Here is a 15,151-nt window from a genome sequence, read left to right as displayed (position 1 = left end):
GAGGGTTGATCGGGTGTGATTAATATTTATAGATAAACTTTAGGGTCATTTGGTAAGATTACAACTGGACTTAGGTTGGCGATAACCAAAACAAACTATGTAATGGAGGAAATTAGGCAAATGGTTTTGGTAATATAATAAATTATTGGATTTTATTACCTGATTCAGAAAAATGGGTGTGTGAATAGATTGATTACACACTAGACAAAAATTATTACGCGCTTTCACACCCTTGCACAAGTGACACATTTGAAGTACCTCACCACACCTGTTTTAGAACTGAAGCTTAAAAATACTTACATATAAAAGGCCAATGATGAAGTTTGAACACGTGACTTTTAAGTTGATGAATCTCTCTTATTGCCTAAATTATATATACATATTTTATCTTTTTTATACATTTATTTATTTTATTCCACTTAAAATATAAATTTGAAATTTTACAGTCCTAAAAGATTATTGTGATTACATATTGAAAAAGATCAATTATCTTGCAATTAGAAAGACTCTCTACAGAACATGATTATCAACATAAGGGAGCCTTAGTTTAGTTGGTCTTGAGTAAGGAAAGGTTTGTCCCTGATCTAGCCGACGATGACATCGCGAGGCATAATGTATTTTCGAAAAGAACCTTGTGATATGAACTTGACGATCCTTATGCTTCAATGTCCACCCCAGATCTTCAGCAAAACTTTTCATTATTTCTATCTGAAATTGCGTCCACTTACTCTTCCTTCTTTTCCTTTCTAGAAATCTTGCTTCTTGATCCTGCACCTTCTTCTCTTTCTCCAGCTTGTGCTTATTTGCTTCTTCTGAAACTTGTTCTTTTGGTATCATGGACAGGAGGATCAAGGTGTTCCAGGTTGATTTTGCGATGCCAGTATTTGGCACAACCACTGGTGGCACAATAATCTCCTGCTGGTGTGATGTGATGAGAGCGGAACTCACCACAACCATCAACTGTGTAAGTTTTAAACTTGGCAGAGTAGTTTCTCACGCATTCTTTGTAAATCCCCTGTCCATCACACTCGTTTATCTGCCTCAGAATACAATGATAAAGATGAAGAAGAAGAAGAAGAAGAAGAAGCAGTAGCTCTGTATTAGAACGGTTATAAAGACCCTGATTCCTCTATTTGTGCAGGCAATTATTGGCATAAGCTATAAGAATCACAATATGCCAAGTCGACAGCTATATAGCAATGCACCAGAACCCATTATTTGTCTCAATCGGACTTTTAACTTGTTATATAGCTGAATTTTCTTTGTAGCTGTGAGGATCAACAAATCATATTGTTTTTACTTATTAAAACCAATTTGTAGCTTTTTCATGTATTTTAATTTTAATCGATTAATTTAATTAAATTAGTTAGCAAACAAGACCCAATTCCACAGAAGAAAATAAAATTGAAGGTGAAGTATACAAGTGAAAGGTTGTAAAGTGAAAAAAAAAAGTTGGAAAGCCATGTTTGTCCATATTAATAGGATAAAATAGATATTTATCTGTGAGTAATGTCAATGTAAAATAAGAAAGGTAAAAAGACCCACATCATTTGCAAAGGAAAACCAGCAGCCAAGCTTTGAAAAGGCAGAATAAAATAAAGTGGGTGCCCTCAAATCGGAAAGGAAGGAGAATATAAGAGGATAAGAATTAAGCTTTGTTGGCACATGCCCTCAACCTTATGCCCTACAATATATATATATATATATATATATATATATATATATATATATATATATATATATATATATATATATATATATATAATCAAAACAAATTTAAGCCCTCTTATTTTTTTTTTAATTATAATTATTTTTTAATATTTTTAATTTAATTTTAAAAATTAAATTTTAACTCAAAATTTAAAATTATATTGAAGATCTTATAATATTGATAAAATTAAAGAGTTTAATCATTAAAATTATTTAAGCTAAAAATATAACACTTAATTTAATAGATATAAATTTAAATTTTTAATCCTTTAATTAACTATTTAATAATAAAAAATATAAAAATTATATAAGTGAGTTAAATTTTAATTATGAATTAAAAAACACAATATTTAAAATTATAAAAAAAACTATAATTATAAAAATAAATAACAGGCATCTCTTTATTTAGATTTTGTTCATTTATCTCATTTATTAATATATTTTGAAAAAAAATACAAAAAATATATATCCTTCCTTTGATAGATACACAATTTTGGGTCTCTTTCTCTCTCTCATTTTCGGGGCTTTCTCTCTCCTCTCTCTTCTTTCATATTCTCTATCTGTCTTTCTCTCTCAGGTTTCTCTCTCCTCTCTCTTTCTCTCTCCAGAAGGGCAAAACCCTAAAGAGCCGTTTACACCCCCAAGTAAGTTTTCTCTCTCCTCTCTCTTTCTATCTTTCTCTTTCTCTTTCTAAAATTTGAATTTATGGGTCCTGTACTTAGAACCTTCCTTGTATACATATACATGCCTATACATCTACATTTTTAGGTTAAATTGAATATCGTCAATTCGTGATTTCGCTTCTGGTCGCATAGATCTGCTGTTATTTTCATAAGTCAAAAATTTTCAAACCCTAAGTTATTGAAATGCTATCCATTCTGTGAAATTTCTGTGTTGTAGATCTGATAATGGGTTTCTGATTTGGTGCCGGTCAAAATGCTGGATGTTGCACGGAGATTTGAATATAAGAAATTTCTGTTTTTTCGTTAATGGGTACTCTGGAATTTTAATTTTTGTCGATGGAAATCTTAGAGTTCCTTTGTTTGGATCTGAAAATAATTCAAATCTTTGTTTTTGTTTGGATTTGAAATTGAAATTGAAAAATGTGATTTGAAGTTGTACTTCTTCCTCCCCCTTTTTTTTTTTAATCGGCAACCAAGCACACGATTGCGCATTTTTTGCTTCTTTATATGTAGATGCCCTTTTTGCGGATCTATTTGCATTTGAATCTGTTTTGCTGAAAATTGAATGGATCTGTGTTAGTTGGAGCATTATTTCAAGGCACATTTTTTATTTTATTATGTTTGTTTGTTTAGTGTTGAAGCTATTGCTGTAGTTGTAATTTTACATTTTTTTAAAATAATTTGACGACCCTGTTATAGCTGCAGTCATTAGGATTGCACTGCCACTAATGTGTCGTTCCAAAACTTGATGAAATTATGATTTTCTGATAGCAACTGATATAATGGGTCAATCTAAAACGTAACAAAGCTAATTTCCCCCCTGTTATGTGTTCATAACTGTGTAGTTTTCATGGATGACGATGCACTGAACATGCGTAATTGGGGTTATTATGAACCGACCTTTAAAGGGCATCTCGGTCTGCAGCTCATGTCCAGCATGGCAGACCGTGACACGAAGCATTTCCTACCTGGGGGTGATCCTAATAACATCATGGTTGGTGCCAATGGCGCTTTTCATCCACGTGATTGTGTGGTTTCGGATGCTCCTGTTCCAATGAATTATGTAAGAGACAGTTGGATAAGCCAAAGGGAGAAGTTTTTGAACATGTTACCTCCAAATCCCTCTTATGCTGTTCTCCCAGAAACATCTGGGGCTCACTCTATGCAAGTTCTACAGCCACCCAATTCATCAAGGGATGAGAAGGTGGGTAGGATTGAGGAGCCAAGTGTAAACAAGGAAGGTAGCCAGTTGAAGAAAAGACAAGGTGGGGGTGCCCCAAAAACCCCCAAAGCCAAGAAACCTAGGAAGCCAAAAGATAATAGTAATAATGCAGTTCAGCGTGTGAAGCCAGCTAAGAAAAGTATGGATGTTGTTATAAATGGGATTGATATGGACATTTCAGGTATTCCTATTCCAGTATGCTCTTGCACTGGAACTCCTCAGCAGTGTTATCGATGGGGCTGCGGTGGTTGGCAGTCTGCTTGTTGCACTACCAATGTATCAATGTACCCCTTGCCAATGAGCACTAAAAGACGTGGTGCAAGGATAGCTGGAAGGAAAATGAGTCAGGGTGCATTTAAGAAGGTATTGGAGAAACTTGCTGCTGAAGGTTATAACTTTGCTAACCCAATTGATTTGAGGACTCACTGGGCAAAACATGGTACCAATAAGTTTGTCACTATCAGATAGAGTTACATTGTTGCTGCCAATGGTGGGACTCGCATTTGATTTGGTCTGTTTCTCTTGTATATATCTGTGGCCTTTCGCAGAGATCTATCTGGTTCTTTGTAGTTCATGAATCTTCACAGATATGATACTTGTTTTTGAAATTCGAACATATGCTCTTTTCAAGAATCACTGTTAAGTGTTCAGTTCTGTTTCTGTTATAAAGGCATCTAGTAACTTCTTGCCATCAGGATGTAGGATGTGGATGAAATTATTTTTTTTTTGTTGGATTTTGGATAACATCTTTTCCTCCCTTAAATGAATCTCTTCAAAGATTGGTAAATGAAAGCTCCTTTCATCATGTATTATTGTATTTCACATGATGGTTCTTTGTTATTTCATTTGTAATAGATTCTTCTGACTGTTTTGAGAAGTTTCGCTTTGTTGTTGTTATCACATTACTGCATAAGGGTGATCGCATAGGGACACTAACGTTGGTGTTCAGGATTCTCATGCTATGGAATTTTGTTAATCTCTCAACTCATAGTGCTAGATTTTCCTGTATTAGCTTTGAGATTGATTGATAATAAGAGATCTGGTGTCAGACAGCATGACATCTGTTTCATGTTTATTGTATCAAGAATGGCAGTTCCCCAAAATACAGATGCAGACTCCTTAATACATGTGCATTTATGCACATTTTATCGTGTTTGTGTTTCTAAGCCTTGTTGCACTTCAATGTAAACGTGCGACTTTTTCTAATTGACACATGCATATGCCTGCTGGATAACATTGTATGCTTCATTTATGCAACACAATGATTGGGCATGATATAGATATATTTAATTTAGAGGAACTTGTGAAGTCCTGAACTTGTGGTCTGCTGACTTATTTTTCATTAGGTTGTTTTGATAGTTGATGTTACCTCCTAATGAGGTTGGATCCTATATTGGATGTTCTATACATTTTATTTTGATGTCATAAACATTTGTAATGACTGCTGGTGAGTTGAAGCTTCCTAAGACTAATATATTCAGAATTTCAGATGTTGGGGTAGATGTTGAGCTCTCATGCTTAGATTCTTGGACCAATTTACTAATTTTTTGGCAGATTGATCATGTAAGCTGTCTTTGTTCTTGTCATTGACATAATATTGTTCATGGTCAAGGCAAATGTTTTGTTAATGAAACAGTTTGTTTTGTTTCATTTTCCTGCATGTTGTTCATGTTCCTTCTCTCTTTTGCCCCTTGCCCTTTTGTTTTTATCTCAAGGATGCAGGGTCGTTAGTCATCTGTTAGTATGCAATGGATTGATTTTTGTTATCTATTGATTCTTTGTTCTGTTGCATCACTCATGGATATCCTATTGGCTTTATTAGTTAAATGAGTATCTAAGGAGATGTTTTCATTTCGTGTGCATTTTTCGTAAAATCACAGATTTATTATGATGCAAGAGAATTGGAATTCAAGTGTACATATGATATTTTAAGATGCTGCTACATAGTTGCCATGTCAGTTACCCCTTTTCCATTTTGGCTGTGTATGTAATGCGGATGTGGTTTCCAACATGCAAGTTCTCTAGGATGGTATAGATTTTGAGCTCAACAATTTAACTTGCTTTGTGTTTGTTTTATATGATCGTCATGATCTGTTTCTAGCCTATTCTCTCCTCCATCCTCTTTTGAATTGAAAATTTATTGTCAAAATATTCACCGTGCAGAAAAATATATATGTATTTTCTGCTAGTAATTAAATATTTATGTAATATATAGAAGGTTAAGGAATTTTCAGCACATTTTCCTTTCAAAAATTTTCAATATAAATTGTACGTGTTTAGTTTATATTATAATATATTATCTTTTTTATTTGATCATTACTTGAAATTTTCATGTTTATATTTTTCCATGGGGATACTGGCATTTTTCAAAGGGTTATTAGCGCCGGGGGGTGGTGGTGGGGGGCAAGGACTCATCTAGCATGTGTTGAAGTGCTAACTCTATTGAATGCATAATGCTCATAGGCATCATGATCAGGTTCAGCCTAGGTCTAATTTCTAATTGGAATGGTCCTTTCCATCTCTAATTGCTTTGAAAAGATTTATTAATTTTTAGCTGTAAAAGTATATTTTTGCTGAGGAGTGTTTGCATTTTTAATGTTATTTAAGACCATTTGAGCTGTTTCTGCTCGAGAGATTTCTTCTGATCAGTGTATAATGGACTGAAATGTTATTGAAAATGAAACTTTTCAGCATGTTTTATTTTATTTTATTTTATTTTTATTTTATATATATATATAATTTGAAGAATAAAGATTTCATCGAAGTAAAAAACTAGCCAGGTAACATGTCCATAGATACAAGATGGAACAAGGAAGGAGGAACCTCCTCCATGAGAATCAACTCAACCGAATCAATAGAACATGAAAATCTAGCAAGTGCATGAGACACCCCTTTTGCTTTCCTGACTATATTCACACATGAAAAGGAAATTAAATGCTGGACTTCAGGAAGGATAAGCTAAATACGGATCCCAAAATATGAGCCTGGAACTTTTTTCTGCTGCAAATGTTGAATCAAAACCAACGAATAAGATTCAACGAATCATCTACCGGCAATGCCCGTGACAACCGATGCACGCCAGACGTCAGAATCTCTCCCTCATGGTGCGCAATATCATCCCCAAACCACAACAAGAATCCTCCACGATTGCAGTGTCAGTATTCAACTTGCACAATCCTTCCGGTGGCGCAATCCAATGGGCAGTCGTTCGCATAGCTGGGATACAGTCTGGTGATCTATGAAAGCGCTGAAACTCTTGAAGAAAACCTTCAGCTTTGGAAATAATATCTTCTGAAGATTCTTCGGACCTGCTGGCGAAAGAGAGAAGAATTTCGAGCATTCCAACAACACCATAAATGCACACAGCGGATGAAAATCTCCAGTCGACAAAGACCCTTTAACCTGCTGTATCCAAGAATAGCAAAGTGAGGAAGACATAGGTTGCACAATAGACATGGCAATGGTGTGTCACAACGATGCAGAAGCGGGACACTCAAACAGAGCATGGAGATGAGTCTCGATCTGATCCCCACAACGCTGGCAAATATCCGATACTTGGACACCCCTGCGGCACAATGCAGCAGCAACGAGAAGCTGATTGGTACACGCTCTATATAGGAAATGTTTCACCTTTGGTGGAAGAGAGAGCGCCCACAAAAATTTCCAAAAAGAATCAGAATGGCAAATTTCCACAAAACATATAGTATTTTGAAATGGGCTGTTTCATGATGGAAAATTTCCTTTATTTAATAAAAAAAGAACAAATATAATTTTAAGAATGTGTATTGAATTTGTTATGAGCAGGTGACCCATAATGATCAATCAAGATTTACTAAGAAATTGGAAACTGAATGTAAATTTCTAAAAGATGTATTCCTCATGAACATTATCATACACACCAAAAAGGGGATCACCCACTGTAATCTAGCATATTAGAGACACTTTGAACATTAACTACCTGTTTATTGCGCTCAACCCCCACTCAAACCAGCTACCTTAAACCAAATCCTACACCCTGCTTCCTACCCTAAATCTTTCCCATAGCCAATTAACTCAAACAATAAGAAGAAATCAATATTAATATTTTATTCATGCTAAAAGCACCCCTAGTAAACCTTATTGTTTCATTTGGAATAAATTATGTAACACCCCAAAATTTTAAATTTTATTATTTTATGAGTATTATTGATATTTTAATTTTATTTAAATTTTAAGAAATTATTTGAGATTTTTCGGATTTTAAAAATCGGGTTCGATTTTTCGAAAATATAAACTTTGATGATTTTTAAAAATTTATTTAAAGACCACGTGACAAAACTAAAAATATATTTGGAGTCTACGAATTTTTCTGAGTTTTCTGGTTTTTTTTCGGAATTTTTGGACCTCGTTTTCGGTCCCGAGGCAGAGTAAAAATTTAAAATTTTATATCATGAATCGAACCGGCCGAATCGAACCGGACCGGATCGGATCGAATCGGACCGGCCTTTTCTTTTTCTTCCTTCTTCCTCCCCGCGCGTCCTGACCCCTCTCCCTTTCTCTCTATTTTTCTCTCTCCTCCCTCCTCCCCTTGCCGCGCCGCCACCTCCCCTGCCACCCGGCTCGCGTGGCCGCCTCACCCCTCCCCACGGCCGTGGCTGCTGGAACGCCGGAACGGCTCTGAGCGGCCAGCGCGCGCGACCGTTCGTCTTCCCGGCCAAAATTCGGCCGATCCGGCCACCAATCGGACCGGGTCTTGTGTCTAAACTCATCTACTCGTCGAGAGCTTTCCATAGACACCAAGAACACCGAAATCCATCGAGCGGTTTGTCCAACTTTTGCCCGGGAAGTTTTAGCCCATTTTGACTTTTGGGCTAGATTTCTCACAAATCGTAAACCCCACGAGAAAACCGAGAGTACCAGAGCGCTCCACTCGTCGAGAGCTTCGCGGCGAAATAAATTTCGAATTTTTCCGACACCGTTTTTCGGTGGGTCCCACGGAACTTCGCAGTATTTTTCCGAGCATTAAATGAGCTTAGAAAATTCCGTAAAATTTATGTACTAACCCCCGTGTTGTGGGCTTCGTGTAGGTATCCTCAATTCGCGAAAATTCGGCGATTGTCTGGTGCGTGAATTTTTGCCGCAGACTGTTCTGGAAAAGTCTCCGAATTGGACCGAGGTTTTGGCTACCCCTCCATTGTCAGACGTCCTGAGCGCGTCCCTGAAGTCGGAATCGGCAAAGGTAAACCCGAACCTTGTTTTTTCATAATTTTCTAGTGCTTAAATAGGATTAAAAATCCATAAAATATTCGTGGTAGTTCAGAAAATTATGATTCTTTTTGCAATAGCCTAGTAATATTGCTAAGGACCGCGGGGCAAAGTTTTATAATTTTTAGAGCTTGTTTGGGCAGTTTTTGCAAAAATGATCAATTATAAGGACTAAATTAAAATTTTACATATTGTGATGGATGACTGATTTGATGGGCCCAGGAGGGGCTGTGTGATGTGATTGAGTTGTGGATATATAGATTGTGAATATAGAAGTGTGTTTTGAGCCATTTTGCAGGTTGGGTAGGTCCTAGGTATAGGGGAGACTCTGCCGGATTTTCGACACGATTTAGGACGAATTTGGTCTTTTATTGATTTGTGTTGAGTCAATTGTATTAAATAATTATAATATAATTGTCAGATGAGCCGGGACAGCCTTCTTCCTCCGCCGAGCCGCCACAGTGATCGCTGTCAATTCTATGAGTAAAATATTAATTTTAATTGTAATTTCGATATTATTATATGTTAAGCATGCCCATGCATCACTTATATGTATGTATCTATGTAGTTAAGCTCTAGGTACGTTTTATGTTGCATTCATAACTATTAAAGTGCCATGGATGTTGTTGTGGTAATTTGGAGCAGTGTGTGTGCGTTGGCGTGCGTGTGATGTGGTGTGTACTATGGATAGGACGGGTAGTCACGGCTTGAGATCTTCGCTGGGACCTGATCCTTCGGGGGTAGTCACGGCTTGAGTCTTCGCTGGGACCCCGATTTGGTTTATTAAGCGAAAGTCCGGCTTGAGTTCTTCGCTGGCACCAAGTTGGATTTAAGAGAGTTGTATAGGGGATCAGCTCCCATATATTATGATTGATATTACTGGGTGTATGAGTGCTCCAAATTACCTTTTTGCTGTTATGATGTGAATTTATTGCTGATGTTGCATTTCACTCTACAGGATGCATTAGTTTTAGATAGTTATAGAGATTATGGTTAAATTTGACATTTTACTCTCTGAGTCGAACGCTCACTCCTGTTCAATATTTTTCCAGGCCACAGGAGGATATTTTTGAGGTTAACCTGCTTTTCTCCCTCACAGGTCATCTATTTATGTTTGTGTAATTTTATAAACTTATAGAATTTCCGCATGTGTTAGAAATATTCATGTGAATTGGGTCTGTAATATAAATTGCTATTTTGGACCTGTAAACTTATTATTCTATGCATGTTGATGGACTGGATGAGGGAGCAGAGCTCCCATTTATTTTATGTTGTTATGAGTATGTGGAGGGTGAGCTGAGCTCCCCAATTGATATATATTGTGTTTACAGGTCGAGTGAGTAAAAAACTCCCGGTTGAAAGGTCCATTTTATGGCTGGATTCTGTCCGGTTGAATTCTTGAAATTGGGCCCAAATGGGCCTTAGAGTTGGATTAATGAATAGTTAGGCTTACTACGGGTCTTGGAGGCTTTAGGCTGGCCTAGGTCCTAGTGCCGGTCTGGCCCATAGGTTGGGTCGTGACAAATTATTTATAAGAAAAAAATTTTAATTTAATTCTCTTATACAATCATACTTGATTTTTATTTTTTAAAAATAAAATTTTTTAAATTAAAAAAAATTAAATTCTTTCCTTTTAAATATTAAAATTGATAAAAAAAAATTAATTAAATTGAATTTATATAAAATTTTAAATTTAAAATAGAAGGTATATGATTGGTACTCCAATTTGTATCGCAATGATAACCAAATTAAAAACTATTAAGTCACCTTGCTGTTAAAGTTATTGAATCACCAAAATATGCCCCTAACCCCTTCAATGCAGCTTGAACATGAATTTGATTCTCACAATCTCAAAAACCCTACAAAGCTGCGTAATTTTGAAATTCAATGAAATTTTGTTTCTTGATCTTTGGCTAAAGCAGTTAATAATATCAAAATCATTTCATCCCTATTACCCTCTCTCAATTTCGGATGACGAAGTGATTTGGGAATAATTTACTGAAGAAATTGGAAAAAAAAAAAAAGGGAAATAATCCTTATGAGCAAGTGGCAATTTTATTGCTGATTTAAAAAAAAAAAAATCTTTAATTATCTTATTTAGTATAGAGATGGTAACATGTCAAATTTTTGTGGGCACTTAATCTGACCAAACTTTAATAAGATAAATTTTAGTGGTATATAATTAAATTTGGGATGAGTTTCTGTTTATTATTTAATACTCATGACGAGTTCATGTCGAATTTGAATTTTAGATATTGATTATTCTTTAACTGAATCGTTTATATAAATATTTAATTTAATATAAAATATATATTTTTATAAAATATTTATAAATTTTTATATATTTTATTTTATATAAAATAAGATTGAAATATTTTGTAGAATTATTAAATTAAAAAAAAAATAAATTATTAATTAAAATATTTATTTGTAGATTTTAATTAAAATATATAAAATCAAATAAGTTTGGGTATTTTCTAGGCATTAATAATCGAATTTGAGTAATTGAGAATAAATTTTAAATAAGCTTAGAATGAGTTCGTGTTTTGAGAATACTAATCGAATTTGAATTTGGGTAAGGTGATTTTTGTGAATACTCTATCCATTATTATCTCAATTTTAGTGGGTCTTATAATTTTATGAAATAATTTTTTAATATTAAAAAAATTCACATCAACTTAAGTGAACGTTGAACGTGTATATTAAGTGTGACTATTTGGTATTGAATTTATAGGCCCAAAATTACTTTTCAAGAAAAAAATATTATTTTAAATATATTATTTTAAATAATTTTAAAAAATTATTTTATTATTTTAATATTCTTATAAATAAAATTTATTAAATTTAATTTTAAATAATTTTTTTAATAATCTCTAGCTAATATATACATGTAAAAATATTTTTCTCAATAACAATTCTAACAGTAATATCAAATATATTCTAATTATTTCTTTAAAAAAAACTATATGAACCTATTTGCAAATCCAATTTCCCCTATTTAGAAAATTACTTATTTTTCTTTCTTGCAAATATAAAAATTTTATTTCAAATGTTTACAATGATGTGCATACTTTTTAATTAATTTACTCTATCAAATGAGTTTAAAGGTGTACCTCCACACTTAATATGTGTATTATTTAGGAATTAACCCTTTTTTTCATTTAAGTGAGATTCAAACTATCTTAAATTTTATAGGCTATTCAATTATCATTAAATTAACATTTAACACTACTCTAATGTCATTAAATTAAAAAATCAATTTAAGAATTATTTTCTAATATTCATCACAAGATTTAAACCTAGATGATAAACTAGTAACAAGTGCATATATCAAATTAATTTTTTAATATTAACATTTAAAAGTATTCTCAAATCAATTTTTGCGTATCAAAATTAAATCATCTCCTTTGATAATTTTAAAAGTACATTTTTACACATCTATTTATTGCTTTTAGAATAGATAATTCTAAAATGCTTTCTAGTTAAGTTGAATTCTCTTGGATAAGAAAGGAGAGCTCACTTCTTTATCAACTATAACAAATTAATTAATTAATTAATTAATTAATTATCAAATAATTAGAGCTAGGAATTAATGTATACTCGTTTAAAACTTGGCTATTGTTTAAAACTTGGCTATATTTTTACCTGCTTAAAGAAGATACTGTAATAATATTCAAACTCATAAAAAAAGTATCTAAAAATTAAAAAGAAATTAAAAGTGATTGCCCAATTTCCTCTCTTCATCCATTGTTGAAGAAGTTCTGGTTGAAGTCATGAGTTCAAGCTCCCCAGTAAAATCCAATACTAGAAACTAATTAAATCTGGGAGTTCTTGTTTATAAACAGGCAAAAGAGGAAGAGAAGCACAATTTGCAGGGTTTCCTGTTCTATAATTGTAAAGTTCATTCCCTTCTTCATCAAAAACCTCCCATTTGTCTGTTATTATCGTCTTCAATCCATTGGGTTTCTTGTCTTCAACAATGGCAGAAGCAACTTCCTTTAAAGCTTTATTATCATCAACGTAATCATAATTCACTTTGGTTGTATCAGAAACTCCACTAATTATACGTTCAAGATCCCTGATATCTTCTTCTGGGATGTGAGTAACTTTGGGGACTTCCATTGCGTTAAAGACACCAAAATCCCTGCAAAACTCAAAATATAGAGCAAGATCCTCACCTTGGGTCATTGCTTTTTGAAGAACCTTAAGTGCCATTCTTGCTTCGAGCTTCCCTGCTGAGTATATTCCCAGCAGAATCTTTGCAATCCCATTACAAATTTTGCTATAAACATCAAATATTTCGACGATCACACAATCCATAGCTTCAAGAATCAAGTTCTCCCTCATGTTACTGTACCGTGGTTTGATTCGAAGCAGCAAATCAAGCAATATTTGCCAGTTTTGCAGCTTTAGAAGCTCCTGCACCATTGGATCTTCAGTTTGCTTGCGTTGCTCATATAAGAGAGCAGATCTTTGATCTAAAAACGCATAGTAACTGCGAATGAAGGCATTAAACCCCCACATTTTGCCACTTTTGGAGTGTCCATCGCTGAAATTTGAGAGATCAAATGGCAACCTTCCAATCCTTAGCACTGCTGGGGTCTTGCAACAGAAAACGCCATGCATTAACATCAAACCCTTGAGAGCCACAACCCAGCTACGCGTCTTCTCCATTCGGCTACTGAGAGCTCGAATGAGAGGTTTCATGCTCACCGGGGAAGCACGAATCCATGCAAAGACTCTCTGGACATTCCCATAATCGACATAGCTATCATTATGATTGGTTGCCTTAATGATGGCTGCTTCAAGATCAGGGTTCCGGTAACCCGAAAGGCGAGAGAGGCTGGCGAGGAGTATGCTTCTCTGGTCTTTGAGGGCACCGGTAGCCCTCCTCCAGAACTTCATTTCCTGCAATGTTTTCCCCCAAGAGCGGGTGATGAAAGGAGCCTAGTCTATTTTAGGCTGGTTGTTGGGATTGTTTTTCGGCATATTTTCTATTTGTGCATTGTTCAAACATTACTATAACTGAACAAGAAGAAACTTTCTTGGCCTGACAACAAAACCTTCAATTTTCATCATTCTTAATAATTAATTAATCACTTTGTTTATCATGGACAGCATTTTCTTCAACGTTATTGCTTACAGATTTTAGGAGTTGCTTTTTTAATCACTTCGCTTCAATTTTCAGTCTCCCTCATGTGGGTTTTTTTGAAGGGCTCATTTCATGGGCTCATTTGTGCGTATACAAAAAAGTTCGACTTTATCTTCATCAAACCTCTATGGGCCTTCTCTTGACCAGACCTATTTTATCTGCTACGTGAACAATCACTGATTATTGATTATTAAGATGTGACAGCCCCACGTATTGTACTTTCCGATTTATTAAAAAACAGTGGCTTAGGTGCTAAGTTTATTCATTTATTTTTTTTAATTAAAATTTAAAATTTTATAATTATAAAAATAAATTTAACACAAGTAATTAAAATTGATTTGTAATTTTCATTTATATTAAGTATATAAAATGTAAATTATATATATATATATATATATATATATATATATACACACACAGAAAGAGAGTAAACAAAATAGAAAAATATATATTAAAAATTTTTAATGACTAAAAAATTCAAATATTTGTGCACATTAATCAAATATTTTTAATTTTATCAAATTTATCTTCAATGATTGAAATTTATTTTAATTTTCGTAATAAAGTTACTTGATAGATAAGAATATGTAAAATCACTAACACAATATGTTAATTAAAACATAAGATATATTTTATATAATAATGGACTTCATATTTTTATTAAAATAATATTTATTAATTAAAAAAATTCAGTTCTTAAGTAATTTTAGGTATAAATAATCTAATTGCGAAAGTTAAAATTAATTCAAAAGTTTGAAAATGAAATTTATCAAATTAAACATTTTAACTAAAATTGAGGTAGTGTTTAGTTTATTGTTAAAAGATAAATTTTTAATATATATATATATATATAATTTATTTAAATATTAAAATTATTCTTAAAAAAAATGGAGAGTGATTTAATTACCACTATTATTATCATTATCAATCACTATAACATTTTAATTTTTTTAAAATTTTTTTAATTTTAATTTTTTTAAATCTACATAATTTTAAATTACATAATGAGAGGATATTATAGTCATGTTTATTACAAGACGTGATTGACGTTGGTAGGTGGAACATACGATGTGACTTAATAAGAGCCGTTAGATTAGGAAGATGGAAATCATTAATATTTTTTTAAAAAATATGCCTATC

At 33.3% G+C, this 15,151-nt stretch overlaps 2 protein-coding genes and 1 long non-coding RNA gene across 4 annotated transcripts; 2 read left to right on the top strand and 1 right to left on the bottom strand.

The window, feature by feature from the left end:
• The first annotated feature begins 366 nt into the window (after positions 1–366).
• Positions 367–1,322, top strand: LOC131175954 (uncharacterized). Its single transcript, XR_009146059.1, has 2 exons — positions 367–964; positions 1,046–1,322. It is a non-coding gene; the product is annotated as an uncharacterized LOC131175954 (long non-coding RNA).
• An 870-nt stretch (positions 1,323–2,192) lies between these two features.
• LOC110643365 (protein BASIC PENTACYSTEINE2-like) lies at positions 2,193–4,492 on the top strand. 2 transcript variants are annotated; one of them, XM_021795721.2, is made up of 2 exons: positions 2,193–2,354; positions 3,239–4,492. In XM_021795721.2, the coding sequence occupies exon 2, from the start codon at positions 3,244–3,246 to the stop codon at positions 4,081–4,083; it is 840 nt and encodes a 279-aa protein (XP_021651413.2). In that variant the 5' UTR covers positions 2,193–2,354; positions 3,239–3,243; the 3' UTR covers positions 4,084–4,492. The 2 variants fall into 2 exon arrangements, with proteins under 2 accessions (XP_021651413.2, XP_021651414.2); XM_021795722.2 differs by having other exon boundaries at positions 2,207–2,354; positions 2,611–4,492.
• A 7,991-nt stretch (positions 4,493–12,483) lies between these two features.
• Positions 12,484–13,764, bottom strand: LOC110643373 (putative clathrin assembly protein At1g25240). The gene has a single exon (XM_021795727.2). It carries the CDS (start codon positions 13,762–13,764, stop codon positions 12,664–12,666), a length of 1,101 nt encoding a protein of 366 aa, XP_021651419.2. The 3' UTR covers positions 12,484–12,663.
• Between the last annotated feature and the right edge of the window lie 1,387 nt (positions 13,765–15,151).

This window comes from Hevea brasiliensis, chromosome 18 (assembly GCF_030052815.1).
Source record: "Hevea brasiliensis isolate MT/VB/25A 57/8 chromosome 18, ASM3005281v1, whole genome shotgun sequence".
Classification (NCBI taxonomy): domain Eukaryota; kingdom Viridiplantae; phylum Streptophyta; class Magnoliopsida; order Malpighiales; family Euphorbiaceae; genus Hevea; species Hevea brasiliensis.
This window is presented reverse-complemented; position numbering and strand designations above follow the sequence as displayed.